This window comes from Syngnathus floridae, chromosome 18 (assembly GCF_059516105.1).
Source record: "Syngnathus floridae isolate MCC-2025c chromosome 18, RoL_Sflo_1.0, whole genome shotgun sequence".
NCBI classification, from domain to species: Eukaryota; Metazoa; Chordata; class Actinopteri; order Syngnathiformes; family Syngnathidae; genus Syngnathus; species Syngnathus floridae.
The window spans coordinates 3,844,821-3,861,720 of record NC_142430.1 but is presented as its reverse complement, the minus strand read 5'-3'; the positions used below and the strand labels follow the sequence as shown (position 1 = coordinate 3,861,720).

The 16,900-nt window shown below is 51.1% G+C and overlaps 1 protein-coding gene across 3 annotated transcripts; it reads right to left on the bottom strand.

Annotated features, from left to right (window-relative positions):
• Positions 1-2,371: 2,371 nt before the first annotated feature.
• Positions 2,372-14,927, bottom strand: adamts14 (ADAM metallopeptidase with thrombospondin type 1 motif, 14). Of its 3 annotated transcripts, none has more exons than XM_088360474.1 (23): positions 14,405-14,916; positions 13,703-13,756; positions 13,195-13,571; positions 10,993-11,134; positions 10,697-10,899; positions 9,501-9,584; positions 9,189-9,345; positions 7,167-7,272; positions 6,919-7,062; positions 6,716-6,848; positions 6,525-6,638; positions 6,197-6,345; positions 5,936-6,108; positions 5,725-5,858; positions 5,454-5,577; positions 5,313-5,393; positions 4,821-4,984; positions 4,566-4,731; positions 4,354-4,486; positions 4,078-4,285; positions 3,870-4,002; positions 3,703-3,792; positions 2,372-3,596 (listed from the first exon to the last, which is right to left on the bottom strand). In XM_088360474.1, the coding sequence occupies exons 1-23, from the start codon at positions 14,481-14,483 to the stop codon at positions 3,145-3,147; spliced, it is 3,600 nt and encodes a 1,199-aa protein (XP_088216600.1). In that variant the 5' UTR covers positions 14,484-14,916; the 3' UTR covers positions 2,372-3,144. The 3 variants fall into 3 exon arrangements, with proteins under 3 accessions (XP_088216600.1, XP_088216601.1, XP_088216599.1); XM_088360475.1 differs by having other exon boundaries at positions 9,198-9,345; positions 14,405-14,503; XM_088360473.1 differs by having other exon boundaries at positions 5,313-5,577; positions 14,405-14,927.
• Between the last annotated feature and the right edge of the window lie 1,973 nt (positions 14,928-16,900).

Genomic DNA, 16,900 nt, shown 5'->3' with positions numbered 1-16,900 from the left:
GAGCCAGAATGTACATAAACGATTTGCCAAGGAAAGAAAGAACCACACACTGAAACACCACTTATTTTGTGCTCGTTTTCTCCAAGCTAACGACTAACTTTATTGCATGAAAGGATGCGCCGTTATGCAACAGCGGGGAGATTATGCTTCTCTTTGGGTAATCTTTATTTTATAACACTTACAGTAGTTTTTAAATAACGTGTATGCATATACACGTCTAAATATTGGTTTGAAATGTACTTTTATTATTATTATTTTAATAAACATTTATGTTAAAACTTGTCTGGTGTTTTATTCCTTGTTTTTATTTTTTGGGGCATTAAAACATAAAAATCTGATATTTTGTTAACTGCTATATCTGACAATATGTATACGTGTTTTACGTTGTGTAATGTGTTGGTGTGACCCAAAATAAAGCACAAGTAGTCAAATACACATTCTTGACACATACAAAAAAAATGCATGAAGTTATTAAGTACACTTGAAAATGGTGTATCTAACGGAGTATCCGTGTGACGTCACAGATCAACCAGGCAATCAGGAGGTGGGGGTGAGGGCGGGTGTGGCACTTTTCACTTTCAGTTCAGCTTTGGCCATGATTTTTCCCTAATGAAGTGGCCTGTTATAAGGTACACCTGAAAATGGCGGTGTACCTAATGGAATGTCCGTGTGACGTTACAGATCAAACAGCCAATCAGGAGGTGGGGGTGAGGGCGGCTGTGGCACTTTTCACTTTCAGTTCAGTTTTGGCCATGATTTTTCCCTAATGAAGTGGCCTGTTATTAGGTACAGCTGAAAATAGCGGTGTACCTATTGGAGTGTCCGTGTGACGTCACTGATCAACCAGCTAATCAGGAGGTGTGGGTGAGGACGGGTGTGGCACGTTTCACTTTCAGTTTCGCTTTGGCCATGATTTTTCCCTAATGAAGTGGCCTGTTATTAGGTACACCTGAAATTGGCGGCGTAACTAATGGAGTGTCCGCGTGACGTCACAGATCAAACAGCCAATCAGGAGGTGGGGGTGAGGGCAGGTGTGGCACTTTTCACTTTCAGTTCAGCTTTGGCCATGATTTTTCCCTAATAAAGTGGCCTGTGATTAGGTACACCTGAAAATGGTGGTGTACCTAATGGAGCGTCCAAGTGATGTCACAGATCAAATGCCAAGCAGGAGGTGGCCTGTTATTAGGTACACCTGAAAATGGCACTATACCTAATGGAGTGTCCAAGTGACGTCACAGATCAAACAACCAATCAGGAAGTGTCGGCTAGCAATGGCAGAGCAGCATGCTGTCTGTCACTCACTCGTGAATCTTCGCGAACGACCAATCAGCAGCAAGCGATAGATGGAGGCGGGACTTTACCAGTCAGTGACGTAATTTTCCGTTCACGAACGAGTCAGTGACGCAACTTCCCGTTAACGACCGGGTGAGAGACTGTTGCCAACGGATCAGTGTGTAGGTGTTGTATTATAGAAAGAAAAGTGTTAATTACCCGAGCCAATTATTATTATATGTAATAATTTGGGGTGGGGGGGGCTGTACTGTTTGATGTGTATGGGTTGTTTCCACTGGATGTTGAAAAAAAAAAAAAAAACGGTATGTGGGGGGGATTCGTTGAACGATTCGTTTGAACGAATCTTCACCTAAAAGAACTGGAATGCACATCACTACTCCAATCAAGTCACCTACCGACGTGACGTCGCGTCCAGCAATTTAAACTAATCTTCTTCGGCTTCTGCTTGCTGTCGTTGAGCGGCGCTACGCACACAAGCGCCACCCCGTAACTTCTCAGGATAACTACCACTACCATGGAGAGGCTTGCCTCGCTGAACACCTTTACACGCAGTAGAACTTAGAGAGGGTCCGTCAAGTATTTCCATAAACGTTGTAGAAATAAAAATTGAAAATCAAACTGATGCTGGACTTTTCTTTAGTCGTTTCAGATGGCAAAATAGAAAAAAACTGATGACTGACGCTCTGCCTCCTATGTCAGCCCCATTAAGCACGCTGACCCTGGAAACAAAATGCACATTCATGAAACATACACACACATACACAAACACACACGAATACAAACAATCTGCATGGTGTACCTGCACCAGGTAATCTTAGGGCATGGTATCAGACAGCAGTCCTACTTTGTAGTTGCTCCTGCGGATGTCGTGAATATGAAATTCCTGCTTGCAGTTAAACCTGTACCTGCACACACGTATGCACACACGCGCACACGCGCACGCACGCACGCACGCACGCACACACACACACACACACACACACACACACACACACACACACACACACACACACACACACACACACACAAAACATCCATTGGCAATAAAAAGTACAAGAAAAGAGAGGCTTTTAAATGGTTAATGTGTCCCAGTCTGATGAGTATGCATGTTCAGAATCAAGCAAATCATAAAACCCCTTGCTCCTTAGCTTGCGTGACGACAACGTGATGTCGCCGCATCAACAATTTCCTCGCACCTCCTCAAATAGAAAGGTGAGGATTTTTTCTATTGTTTGAGAGTGTTTTACTGTTTACAGAGGTACACACGCAAAGACTCAATAAATACACGTTTTAAGCGTTTGGTTTGTACAGCAACTATACAAGAGCGCCTCCGCCCACACAAAAGCCACTTGCAGTATAATATATTTTTTTGTACCTGACGGCCTCATTTACACTATTTACATAATTTGCAGAAAGAATTTAAAAAAAAAAAAACAGTCTGAACAGCCAGACGTGTTTTTTTTGTTTTGGTGTCAAAGCAGAAGTGAGCCGAGTTTGAAAAGCGCTGGCGGCGAACAAGAAGCAGTCCCGCTACCTGTCAGGAAGGGCAGAGAGGAACATTTGATAGCTTTGAAGGAGCAAAAACAAAAATGCCACTTTGGTCTTCTTCTGGATTCGACCAGAGACTCCACAAGTTCACATGACCGGTTCACGAGTAGTTCTGCTGCACTTGGGGTTCAAACAACGGTACACAGTTTTCAAGGCACCTCGTTTAAACAGCACCGAGGACAGAGCCACCGATCCCACGTCGGTGGCTCTTTGGAGGTTGGATGAGGTAACCGTCATCGATCTGCAGATTAAAAAAAAAAAAAAAGTCTTTGAAACGCCGCATTGTTTGAGATGACGTTGTGTTCATCTGTGACTGGAGTTTTTCTTGGATCCGAAACGGTCCCTTCTTGACTTTGCGGCCAGTGGGCCTAAAGTGCTGCCGGACCTGCGCTCCTTCGGGGAGGCGTCGCCTGGAGGTAGAAAAGGCCCCGGGTCAGCGGTGCTGCCCGTGGGTGTCAGGGTGGCGACGGTGGACCGGGCGGGAGTCCGGGCGGTGGGCCATGCCCGCCTGATGTCACTTTCTGTGGTTTGCGTCAGATCGTGGGCAGTGAGGGAAACTGCGTGAAACTCGCCGGAGGAATTGGTCTGGGGTTCCGCCGAGGCTTTGGCGGTGGCATTGGATAGCTTGGGAGAGGCCGTGGACAAGTTCTTGTTGCACGACTCGCAACAGAGCTTGTTATAGCCAGGGATGGAGCAGTATCGCACAAGAACCTCCATTTGACAGAAGATGGATTTGTCCCCTTGGCACACCTCGCCTAAGAGACATTTGATCAAGTAAGAGTCGATTTGTTTGATAGACAGTGGCCAGCCTGAAGGAATTAGGTGTCACGTCACACTGAAAAGGCCTCCGGGGTGACTTACTTGACACGGTTTGATGACCCAACACGCTTTGGCGCAGGGCTTCATCTTGGATGGTCACATTGTCCGAGCCAAGAGCTGGTTGGTCTGGAACTACAAACACAAACTTGTATGTAAAATAAACACATTGAGTCCAAAAAACACTTGGTTGGATATTTGCGTGAGTGTACCTGGGCACGGAGCGTCAAGTTTGCAGATGAGCACCGTCTCGGGTTCGTCTCCCTGGCACGTTCCTGTCGCGTTGTCGCCAGACTTGCACACCACCTGCCTTTGCCGGATGCCTTGTCCGCACGTCACCGAGCACTAGAGCGCATCGCGCAGACACCGCTGGTTCATTCACTCATCCGAGAGCCAATTTCAAATTCGCCCGGGTCTCACCTGCGACCACGCCCCCGTCCTCCACTGGGCGGGGCACGTCGTGTGGTTGCACGCTCGCTTGGGCGGTGGCCGTTCCCCGACGCAGTTCTTGCTGTGGATGGGCCGGCCGGTGCCGTTGTGCAGCGCCTGCATACAGCGCACTGTCCGGATCTGGAAACCTTGCTTGCCGCAGGTCTTGCTGCAGGCGCCCCATTCGTCCGCCACCCACCTGGAGGACACGCCGACACGCTTGCCTAGCATTCGTTGACTAGCGGGCGGGCGTCCATTGCGACTTACGCAGGCTGGCTGCACTCGTGGACGTTGCAGCGTTTGCGGATGGGTTTGGGTTTCTTGTTGCCATCGCACAAGTTGCGGTGCACTAAGCGGCTGTCGCTCTTCCTCCGGCAGCCGTATTTGGTGTACTGGATGCCTGAGGGAGCCAAAACTTTACAATTTTTTCTTTTAGGGAGTCTGTGTGTGTGTGTGTAGAGAGGAAGGCACTCACTGACCTCCGCCGCAAGCTTTGGAGCACTGCGACCAGCTCTTCAGCACCCACTCGTAGGAATCCAACTCGGCCAGAAGAACGTTGTTGTTGGTGATGAGAGGCAGAAGGTCCTCGTGGATGATGTACTTGTACGTCAGACTTATCTTGGCTTCCTCTTCCTGGGGAACAACCTGCCCACGGTATATCCAAACCAAAAACACGATTCAATCATGAGGAGCCAAACGTCGCCAGCCAACGGAATGCCCACTCGCTCGCTGACCATCACGAAGATGCCTTCGTGGAGAGGGCCAGAGGTTCGCAGAGTCTCCTTGCCGTCCTCGACGGCGTACTCCCACTGCAAACCATTCTCGATGAAGGTTTTTGACTGGGCGTCTTTGCTTTTAGCGTTGAGGATGAAGTCGCCGGTCACTTGATTCTTCACCGCTGGCAAGAGCACAATTACAACAGCACGTCACTTTCAGGGACGCCTCTGAGTTTTGACCCGATACGTTCCGCTGCGTCATAAGATCCCCAATCCTGCAGAGCGAATGGTGCGAGCAGGTGTCGCAAACTATTTGAAGCCCTTTGAGTCTTCACTGCCAAATATTTGTTCCCGCTTTGCCAGGATTATCCAACAAACAGCGAAACGGAAAATGAATAATCGTCCGTGTCCCTCAGCAGGTTGACTTTGACCGCTTTGTTTTGCAGTCTCGACCTTTTCAACGAAAGCCCATCAAGCCTTCCGGTGTCAGGCGAGCCCCTCACTGCTCACCGATGACGTGAGGGGAGGCGTCCTTCTCCTCGATGACGATGTGCCGGGCCCCCGTTGGGATGTCGAACATTTGTAGCATCCCTGCCGACACGTAGAGCCCGTCAAGCACGAAGGGAGAACGGGAGCGTCGGCGGGTGTTACCGTTCTTCTTGGGCGTCTTGGTGAGTGTCAGCTTGACGGTGCGGCAGTGCGAGTTGTCACCCTCGCACACGCCGCATTTGTCCTCTTCCTTGTAAGAGCCCACCTCCTTGTCGCAGCCCACGTGCTGCCGGGACCATAGGCCACAAGTCACGAGTCAAGACATCAAGCCTCATACGAGAGCACCGTGTGCCAAAGCACACTCGGGTCCAATATGCGACGAATGAGCAATGTCGGACCCGGTGGTTGGAGAGCAAAAAAGGTTTGCGCGTACCAGACAGTCTCCTCGCGCGCACACGCTGAAGTGGTCGGCATAGCTGCAGCGGGTCCCATCGTGCATCACCTGGTTCATGAAGACCACCTCGCCCGTTTCCTTGGACCTGCAGCTCAGCTCGCACTTGCGGCTCTCTGCCGACACAGCAACAACAGTGACGACAACCGTCATCAGAGACGCGTGTGCCTCACCGCTTTTGTGCGGCTCTTACCGTCTGGGTGCTCGTGAGGCAGCCAGGTGTGCTTCATGTTGTTGTGATACTTGTTGCTCCTCTGGAGGCACTGCTGAGCGCGGAAGTCTTGGTAGGGGCCAGAGCACTCCTCCGTGTTGCACATCTGGTAGTCAAAGGCGGAGCCCGGGCATTCGCGACCGCCGTACGCCGGCCTGGCACACAGCCACACAAACCTTTACAGTGCGCTCGTCCCCAGGGGCGAGCTGAAAATAAACATGGCGCCGCCGGCCGTCCGCTCACGGGGGGTCGGTGCACTGCCGGCTACGGGAGCGGACGCCGCCCCCGCATGTCCGCGAACACGAGCTGAACTTGGACCAGGCGCTCCAGTTGCCGTCGTGGCCTTGAGGCTCCTGGCTGGACCTCCAGATGCAATGCCCTTTGAAGCACCACTTTGCACACAAAATAAGCCGATGTCAAGAGCGCCACTTGTAAGCCCTTACATGCAGAGCGGCTTCTCAAACTAGACGTTGCCATGTGAGACTTGCTGTTGCCAGGCTATCACCTTGTTTTTAGCTACAAATGATCATAAATCAAACTGGAGAGCTTATGACCACCCACCCCCACCCACCTTTCCGGGCGCACATTCCGTTCCATCCACTGGTGGGCCTTTTTTGGTTTTGCAGAAGTATTGGTTGTCAGGGTGGCTGCACCACAACTGCTTGCAGGGGTCGTACGTGCGAAACTGGAGGACGGAGCACAGGCGGTTGGCAGGGGATAGGCGCGCCACGCCGCTGTTTTTTTTTTTTGTCTCGTACTCACGGCTGTGCACATCTTATAACCCACGCCAAAGTCAAAGCGGCACTGCTCGTCCATGGAATAATTGATCCCGGGGAGCTCGGGAAGTTTGGGCCATTTGTGCTCAAAGGGATCGTCCAGCAGGCAGTCGTATGAGCTGAGGGGCGAAAGAGTACAATGCGAACCAGAGCAACTAAAGCAAAAGGGCCAGCCGGGCGGTAACACACTGGATGTAGCGACTGAGCTCTTGCTTGCTGCAGCGGGACCAGTGGTAGCGGTGGAAGGCGGCCTGAACCAGCGGGGCCATGATGCTGCCCATGCCCGTCTCGTCGGCACAGCGGTTGCCCTGCCCGTCGTGCTCCATCCCCAGCCTGCCGGCGGACGAGAGACACAAAAACATTGAGTCGCCGCTGAACGTGAATGCAGAGGAGTGCTGTCGACCGCAACTCCCATGGCAAATGGCGGCGGCGCTCACACATGTCCCGTCTCGTGAGCGACCACAAAGGCGGAGGAGAAGCCGTCCTCGTGGTTGAGGGTGCAGCTCTTCAGCGGGTGGCACATGCCCGTCACCGGGGCGTAACCTGCCCAACGACAACATGAGCCCATTATGAGGCACGCATGACCTTTGCATAGACACGGCCACAACAAGTCGATGTGAATTTTTGGTTTGTTTCTGAGCAAGACGGAGATGGACTGATGGTAAGTAGCGAGCCGCCTCGGGATTGATTCGATCTCAAAGGCGCGGCCGGCCGACAATAAAGCCAAAAAGATGAAAACGTGACCAAGCAAAGCACACGGACATCAATCAACTCGATCAAGAGGTGTGCAGCGCTGCCGCTTCTGTGATGGTTTTTGGCATGCAGATAAAAGCAGAAAAAGGAAGGCGAACATTAAAAAAAAGAAAAAAAAAAAGCCAGCGGAGCTCTGAAGAGGCTGAGCGCCGATGCCATTGCAGTATTTCTTTGCAGACCTGCGCGTGACTCCAATGCCAATTTTTTTAAGTGGCAGGCAAATGCAAAGATTTCAGGAGGATGCAGATGTTTTCCCTTTGCACATAAAAGCCACGGCGGCGGCACAATCATAATAAAGCGCTCGAGTGGCGGTGGCAGCAGCACAGTCAAAATAAAGCGCTCGAGTGAAGACAAAGATGCTCCTTGACAAACAGTTGCAGAAAATGATTTGCTTGCTATGCGGCTAACCGACAATACCAGCACAGGAACCAAACTGTTGATTGCACAATGGAAGTATAATGAGGTTTAATATTCCCTGGGAATTTATGTATTTGAAGACAGAAGCTCCTGCCTTCAAGTCAAACTTTGACAAGGCGGTGCAATGTCTGCTTAGCGAGGACGAGACCCCGTTGGTCAGGCGGCGTCCTCCCTCAAAATCGTTCCGGCGAGGCGGCGCTGGTTGTTGTGATTGCAACGCGGCCGTTGCCAAGGCAACGACAGCCCCGGCAGGTAACAACGTGACCTCGCCTCCCAAACGTGACACATGCGCTTGAACAGATTACAAACTTGAGCACAGAGGAAGTTTTGTTGCGACTGGCCAGACTTGGAAACACGGATGATGTCAAACGGAGACGTGCACATACTTGAGCCGCATAAAGCTTGCGCTTGTGTGAGAAATGATTCTGATTTTTCACTCCATGCCAAAAACGTTGACTGAATGCACTTTTTGCACAGTGAAGGGGGGCGGGCGTCCAGTCTGGGTTCCGGAGAGCCGCTCGCTCAATTGACCAGTCGCTAAACGGCTGTCATAAGCGGTTATACAACTATTTTACAGTAAATACACTTTTAACAAAGAAGAATTTTTTTTTTTTTAGATCATTTGTTTTTTTTAGAAAAAATTGCATATAACTGAGGTTAAACAAAATAAATGAATTTTGTTTTAGTTTAGCTCACAGGTGTCAAACTCAAGGCCCGGGGGCCAGATGCAGCCTGCCACATCATTTTATGTGGCCCGCGAAGACAAATTGTGCTTCAAATTCATGTGTCATTACTCGAATTGCAAATTGTCTTCACTTTTAATAATATTTTATTTTTAAATATTTGACCAGTTTTTACTCGTCTGATTTGAAAACGAGTTACTTGTCAGTTTGTTTTGTAGCTTTTACTGTATATAATATGAGGTGCTCATACATTTATTTGGGGTGACAGTCATAACGACCCTCCGAAAAAAGCTATGACTACAATGCGGCCTGTGAAAAAATGAGTTTGACACCCCTGGTTTAGCTATATGTTAGGGGGAAAAAAAAAAGTTCCATAATATCAAACTAAAGGGAGATCTTTGACCTTATGGTCCCTAAGTCCCATATATTTTGGCACTTAAAGTGCTCCATTTTTCTATCCGATGCCTTAGCAGCTAAGGCTTAGCTGGTTAGCGAAAGGTCAACTGTCAAAGAGCGTTGGATGGGCGCCTGGCCCTTCCCTTACCTCCCCAATCAGAATTCAGCAGTCAGTCTGCACAGGCCTCGATCGAGAGTCGAATACAGTACCTTGCATACCTGCGGGACCAAAATCTTGCCTGGTGAGGAAGATGGCGTGGTCGTGGTAGTCGGCGTGGTCGGGGTCGGCGCGTTGCTGCGTGTTGGCCCAGCGGCACACCTGCTCCAGGCTGCGCGATGGGCTGCCACGCTCGATCAGGTTGATGGACTGCGTTGGCCAGCCCGCCCACCGCCACAAAACGCAAAGCAACATGGCTTACACCCGCTGGGCATCAAGCAAACCCTGAACTCATTCATTGCTTCGACTTAGCACTGATCTCACAAGACAAAGTTGAAATATGAAAAGAGAATTTTCCGTCTCACCTGCCTGTAGCCAACCATGATCATGCGCACCAGGACGATGTTGATGCTGGTTCCCAAAGACTCGTCGTGGTAGATTTCATCAACCTGGAAGTAAGGCTATGTCAGCGAGGGGACTCCGTTCAACACCGTCAAAGTACTCGTCTACATTGGCGAGCATTTGGCGCTGGGTGTAAAACGCTTAGCAAGCACTCCACTAGCAAATGTGAAAGTTGCATATGCACACCGCCGCCCCCATTTCCAGATGTAAGTTCCTGCTATGTGCTCGAGGGGACCAAGCGCACCAGGATAATTGCAAAGCCAGGCGGAACACACACGCACGCACGCACACACACACACACACACAAACACACACACTAGGGGAGGAAGGGCGGGCTGCAAACGTGAGAAGCAGCTGCAGGCGTCCCCGGCTTGTACGCAGCATCGCATCTCGCCCGCAACAAGGCGGCCATTGTGCACCTCAATGGGCCACCTTGCTCTCCCGTATATGGGATGTTCACTAATCAATTCTCGGGAGAGCCTTCCTCCAGGTGTCACCACGGAGGGGGGTGGGGATTTGAGAAGGCACAGCTAAAGTGGCTTACATGCTGATGTTTGTTTGGGGAAATGCCGATCCAAATGGAAAGGCAGACGGCCGCAAGCGTTGGGGTTCAATCGTCAACAGCGGTGCAAAGTGTCCAAGTACTTTGTGAAGCTAAAAGCAGCGTTAGAGGAGAAAGAGAACTCGTTCCACAGGATGGTGTTTTGGCACAATCGTACTGACGAGCACTTGAGTGACAAAGCGTGACAGACTTTTGCCGCTGGAGCAGTGGATTCTCCACAGCTTTAATTAGGCAACGTTGGCAAGTAGAGACAGTGTCAGGCTGCCCTCCCAAGCGTTTCCATGATGGAACTCAAATCAAGTTTTTAATTGGGCCGGCCGCTGCGGCTTATCAGACCACCGTGCAGGCGGGCTCTGGCTGGTAACTGTTACCGAGTGAGACCGGCGCCCTGTGAAAATCTGACTCGAGGGATTTGGGACAGCTAAGAAGATTATAGTGGCAGGAGCTGCTTGAGCCCACGATGAATGAGCTGAAGAGGGTTTCGTTTTTTTCCTTCAACCTTGCCTCTAATCCATAAACAGCGTGAAAAAGAATAGCCGAGGCGCGGTGGAGGGAAAATGACACTTCACGTGCGAGGAACTCGACGACCCGACTTACGATGTTCATGAGGGTCAGCACGTAGTTCTGGACGTGCTCCTTGCCGTGGAATCGCACCACCGAGTCGTCCACGGCCAGCAGCACCTCCATGTTGTAGTCGTCCTTCTGAGCGTGGCGGCGCTTGCGTTGTGGCTCCGCCGCGTGGCGCCAAAGCAGATCCGCGGCCGCTGGCAGCTCCGCCACCGCCGTGCCAAAGTCGGACACTGTTGCGAGAGAGCTCGTATTCATTCAGTTGATCTTTTTCTGCACTTAAGAATTTTTTTTCAACGCTGCTCTTTCAGGTGTCGGGGCCTCACCTTGATTGCGGAGCTCGTCGCCGCGCTTGAGGGCCGAGCGGCGGTAGACCAGGTGCACGCGTCCCTCGACCTCGGCGTCCCGCCGGCCCCGCTCGAGAGGTTCGATGAAGAACTCGCCGTCATCCGTGCGGATCAGGCCTGCCTGCAAAGGACACAAAGCGCACGGCTTAAAGGGTTGGCGGCACAGCTGCTCAGCAGGCAACCTTCTGCCAAAAAGCAAAGACATATTTTCATTTTGAAACGTCAGACAGCAGAGCAGAGCAGAGGCAAAAAGTGGGTTGCAGGAAATGCCAAGTCATACTTCCTCTGCGTTTCATCAGGGGGAGGGGAAGGGTGGAAAGCGAGGCAACATCTGGACAGCCCAGCAGAGTGTAAACATAAGCAGGCCTACGGAAGTCTGCTTCGGCTGACGGCTTCGGGGAGGGGCAGCAAAGGCGAGCGGGAGGACGCCGCGAGAAGCTGATCATGATTGGTCATGATTGGGCAGATGGACAGCAGCATCAGATGATGACGGAATGCTACTTTTATTGCTACATTTTCACCCGGGGCACTAACTCCCTCAATGCGCTATTGACCTTTACAAGGCCCAATTTCACATCCAACTCTCACAAGGGAAAACGCAGCCACAGCTCAGAGCCACATTGGCTCGCACGCAGCTGCTGACATCACTCACAACACCACAGACTAAAGTACTTTAGCAATCACACAATGTATTTGTGCTTGCTACAATACAGTGCTAGCAAAATCAATCAGGGTGATGTTCGGCGATGGTGCTTGAGTTTGACACCTTGAAGGTGGCGGTTGCTAGGAAGCCCTGTCCTCTTTTCAAGCCTTCGCACACAAATAGACCTCTCATTACTTTGACACACGTGGCCTCCCGCTGTGCGCCAGCTGCGCACGTGCGGCAAATAGCACACGCGGCGTCAGCGGCAGTGGTACTGACATCACCAATCGATGCTGCCGTGAGCTTGGAAAATAGCAGCCATACGGCTGCGAGGTGTCAAAGCGGCTGGAAAATAGGAACGTCTAGCACCTCGGGGACCTCATTCCAGCTGCAGGGAAAGGTGGCAAAAACACTCACGCGCTCTACTTTGGAAAAAGTACTTTAGGAGAAAGAAAATTCCGAACTCGTTCCTGATTGGGCAAATTGCGAGTAACCTGCCAGCGATTGCATTTCTATAGGTCAAGTACAGCTCGTCTCTTCTCCAAGTAAGGGAAGTAAGTCCTCATAAAAACATGAGGAGGCCCCTGCCCGCATTCTTCCCCCTTTCTTCAGGTGTCTCTGCACACATCCGGCAGACTTTGTCATTTTGATCGCCGTGCGACACCCCCTGCGTGCACAGACAGGTCCGACGGTACGTGAGACGCCACAGGGAGTACATACGCAGGCAGGCAGGCAGGCAGGCAGGCAGGCAGGCAGGCAGGCAGGCAGGCAGGCAGGCAGGCAGGCAGGCAGGCAGGCAGGCAGGCAGGCAGGCAGGCAGGAAGGCAGGCAGGCAGGCAGGCAGGCAGGCAGGCAGGCAGGCAGAAAGGCAGGCAGAAAGGCAGGTGTGACTCAGAGCCTGAAGGGCTTGGCCACATATGGTCTAACGCTGGCTGGAATGGAGAGCAATACGTCAGTACACAAACCGGGTATGTCTACAGTACTTTTGCTTCTTCAAGGGCGAAGTTGGCCAAGTGGAACATGGAAAGCATGGAAACATTTTCCAAAGCCCGCACGAGCGTTGGACTGCCTTCGAGCGTCAGGCTGCGATCAAGTTACACAATTGACAGAGCACGTGTTCAGTGAAGGTGGTGCCGATCAGAGTACCAAAGCCATCTGGATCTCATCTAAGGGCTAATTAGCGTGAGCGTTCATTAACATAAGTCATTTGACATCCTGCTAATTAGCATGTGCGCTACTTCACGTTGTGCTTCATCAATTTGCATCTGTTGACTGGCTTTGCACTTCGATGCAGCAGGTTCTGATGAGCCCAAGGTCCGTGACCAACCAACCCAACCCCCCCCACCCCCGTCGGCACCACCTTGCTGGGATTCACTCATTTGCCTTTTGCTGGATGGAAGGCTTGTCTTTCTGTGGTTAGCTGGCTCCTTCTAAAGTGACTCAAAAAAACAAAAACAATTTCCTGATTCTCCAATCCAAAGTCAGCTTGTTGTTTACTTTGATGTGTGTGCGAAGAAGCCGTGCGGTGTAGCGCTTACCAGTCCGTCGCAGTTGCTTATGGCCACAGCGGCGTGCGGCACGTCGCTCACGTCACCGGTGAAGACGCAGTCGGCGCGCAGTCGCTGCTCCCCCTTGGCCTGGAAGTCTTCCTGCCACTCCAGCCAGGCCCCAGGGGCCACCAGCCTCCGGTTGGCCCTCAGCCTCAAGTGCAGCTCTTGGCCGAAGACGGTGACGTTGAAGAATAACAACGGGGAGTCCGAGGAGCCCAGGGAGGCGTCACGGGCCACCCTGGTCCTCCTCCTCCCACTGCTCCCTTCCTTGTCCACAGACAGCACGTGAGACTTGAAGCGTCCGCGGGAGTCGGTGCTGAATGGAACCATGAAGTCGTAGTCGTTTAACTTGCCGGAGAGATTTTCTGGAGGGAGCATCAAAAAAATCACATGACGCAATGGACATGCCCAAGTATTCGTGCCGCTTCTCATGACGACTGTGGACAGCTGAAGGCAGTGGCGGTGGAAGTTGAGGATGGAGTCGACGGCCACTTACCGCGTATCCCTGCAGCGAACGACGGCTCCAGTGTATCTGCACCTTTTGCTGGATCTGCACCCAAAGGCAATTTGGTGGAACATAATGGAACATTTCCTTTTTGCAGACTATGTTATCGACCTCGGCCCGGATCTGCAGCAAAACGTCATTTTGTGGACATTCCTGGCTGACGGAGTGACTGCGCCAACTGTTTAAGTGCACATGCAAGGGAACCCCGGTCCCACTCCTGATTCACAAGTGGAGAGCTTCTGAGTCAGGTGTGTTGCAGCAGGGCGTGAGACACGCGGGAAAAGAGGCCGGGTATGACCTCTGTCCAATTTGCACCAAAATTTGTTTTGTGGAAATCGTCAACCTTCTTTACCTAACTAAATTGAAATGTCCAATGTTTTTGTATGTTGCTAAGTAGCTAGCTAGCAAACCGGCTAATTTCCCACGGCAGCATAAACTCAAGCCCCGGACTTTATTATTATTATATTTTTCTGGCTCAACAATTCTGTGAACGTAATGTAATGATGCTTTGCAACTTCCACCAAGACTTCCTATTGAGACTCGAACGTGGACGACCTTATCCAGACCTTTACCGACATTCAATTTTTCTCTCTCTTTTTGGCACAAACTTACTGAGCGAAAGAGTTAACGCACATTCCACATCGTGCAAAGATTTGAAGAGCGCCTATTTGCATTGAATGAAAAGCCACTCACCAAATGTCCCTGCAGCAAAAGAAAGCTCCAGCAAAAGTTGACTGAATGAAAAGCACATGAGAATGTGCACGCGCCCCATAGCGGAGGCTTTGAAGCGCCGCTTTCTTTCTCCTTTTGTTGTTGTTTTGATTTCAACACGTAAAGTCGTCAAAGCGGATCGCCGGCGAGGACGCGGCAGCTTGTTCCGGCGCCCGAGTCTGCGAGCTGCGCGCAGTCTCTCGGCCTGTGCTGAGCGCCACAGACCGACGCTGGGCCATCCGTATGGGAGGGGGGCCCGGCGGGGAGGAATGACCGACGGACGCACGGACGGACAAACTGCCACCGGGCCCGGTGCGAGCGAGCAAATGACTGGGGAAAGAGCAAGAAAGTTGCCTTGCCCTGTAATCCAGCCTCCGAGTTCCCCTCGTGAACTTTTCACAAAGTCAACGCTCGCTCCCGCTGCAGGAACATCTGCGAGTCGTGCAAGCGCTGCTCCGAGCTCACTGGCCTGTGTGCTGCGGGGCCCACGCACGCACACACATACACACACACACAATAGTGAGTGCGAGTGCCTGTGTGTGTGTGTGTGTGTGTGTGTGTGTGTGTGTGTGTGTGTGTGTGTGTGTGTGTGTGTGTGTGTGTGTGTGTGTGTGTGTGTGTGTGTGTGTGTGTGTGTGTGTGAGAGAGTCTGTGCTCCATGAAAAGCAGCGCCTGCCTTCCGTCCTTCCCAGACAGAAAAAAACAATCCCCAACCCGAAGAACAAGTAGGAGCATCACATCTTGCAGAAAAATGAAAAGTAACAACGGGAAAAATATTTCATAAGTGGCCAAAAGAGGGGAATGGAAACTCACTGACATGCATACGTCACTTTAATAATAACCACTATTGCAATCAGAATAATAATTGAAGTTTTTCAGGGTCTTCGCGTCCCAATATTTATGGAGCTGACCGTGGAAGAAGTGCGATATGGGAAGGATGACGCTTTGTGCACTTTTTCCGTCCCGAGTGCATTCCGCAATCTAGCCTAGCGTTCAATTAGAAGCTTGCTGGGGTAAATGACTGCCTGCGCAATCCAAGCGACTGCTGTGGTTTGCTACATGCACACATACACACACAGAGAACAGGAGGAAGAGAAACAAAACGAAGAATTTCCACATCCAAACTTCACGTCAGACATCTGCTCCTCTCCCGGGATGTAATTAATCCCACCAACTTGGAAAGATTCGCTTCTGGCCTTGATTAGCATGAGCGAGCGTCTTTGACACCGTCGGCTGAAATGTGCCAGCGTGCTAAGAAATTATGCTTTTTTTTTTTTTTTTTGGAAGGGGGGGGGCAGTTGGAGACGATGCAAAGCAGCTGCGTGTCTTGTTGTGCCGAGTGGCAGAGCCAGTGACTTGTGTAATTCTGCCTGCATGGCCTTGACCCGCCCGTGGACACTGACAGCTTCAGTGTCCAAAGGCAAAAAATGTATGTTTGGACACTATTTCGACTCTCAAAACTAATTACTGACTTGCTATGGGCGTGTTGACATATTTTTTGCGTGGACCATAAACCTTGGCACGTATAGAACACGCTGACTTGGGAAGGAAGGAATTTCGGTATTCCCACATCCGGCAAAGGTTTTTCATTAACTTGTGCAGCCAGGTGTGTAATAGGTGAATTTGAGCATCTTAAATTTCAGATTACAACAGTCTTTTGAAAACAATGTTGGCGTGCGTCGCCTCTCACCTCCCGTCCGTCTGTTTTGTGACATCCTCCGGCCACCGCCCGCCTGTCAAAGGCGCCCATTGTCCACCGTAATCTTGAAACCCTTCACCACCTTCGGGTTGGGTTTCACGGCGTAGCGGATCACAAAGAAGCTTTCAAAGCGAAGGAAGGGGCATCCAAGGCCCCCCCCCCCTCCTTTGCACTTGGTGCTATACTGCAGCGGTTGGTAAAAAAAAAAAAAGTGGCATCAAACACATCTAATCTATACAAGTCGGGATATTATGAGAAAAGGCTTTGTCATTTGAGGAGAATGAAGTTGAAAACAGCCAGAATCAAATCATAAAATGACAAGTAAAAAAAGTGGAAAAATTACTTCGAGAGTTCTGCTGCAATAACATACCGCCCACCTTCACCCCCTCGCCCCAGGACAACTTCCTCACTGCCGAGATAAGACAAGATGGGAAGTGAGCCGGGGTATCCGACTTTCAAAGAGCTCGCCGGGGGACACTTTGGGACGGAGATTCGTCCACATGAAAAAGCCGAGCCGGCCAGATTAGGGCGTTTGATCCGGCTAAGCTCCTCATTAAGGCCGAGCCAAGACGCCAGCGCCGAGCCTGTCGAGCCGGGGGTGACAAAGCCGCATCTGTCTGCCTCCTCGTGTCAAGAAATGAGACGGCGAGATACCCGCACAACCAGATGAGCAGGCGATAAGTCGCCAGGGAGGCCGCAAAAAAAAATACAAAAAAAAGGAAAAACATGAGGACAGATAATATCACGAGAAAGAATTACTGTCATTCAATGAGAATAAA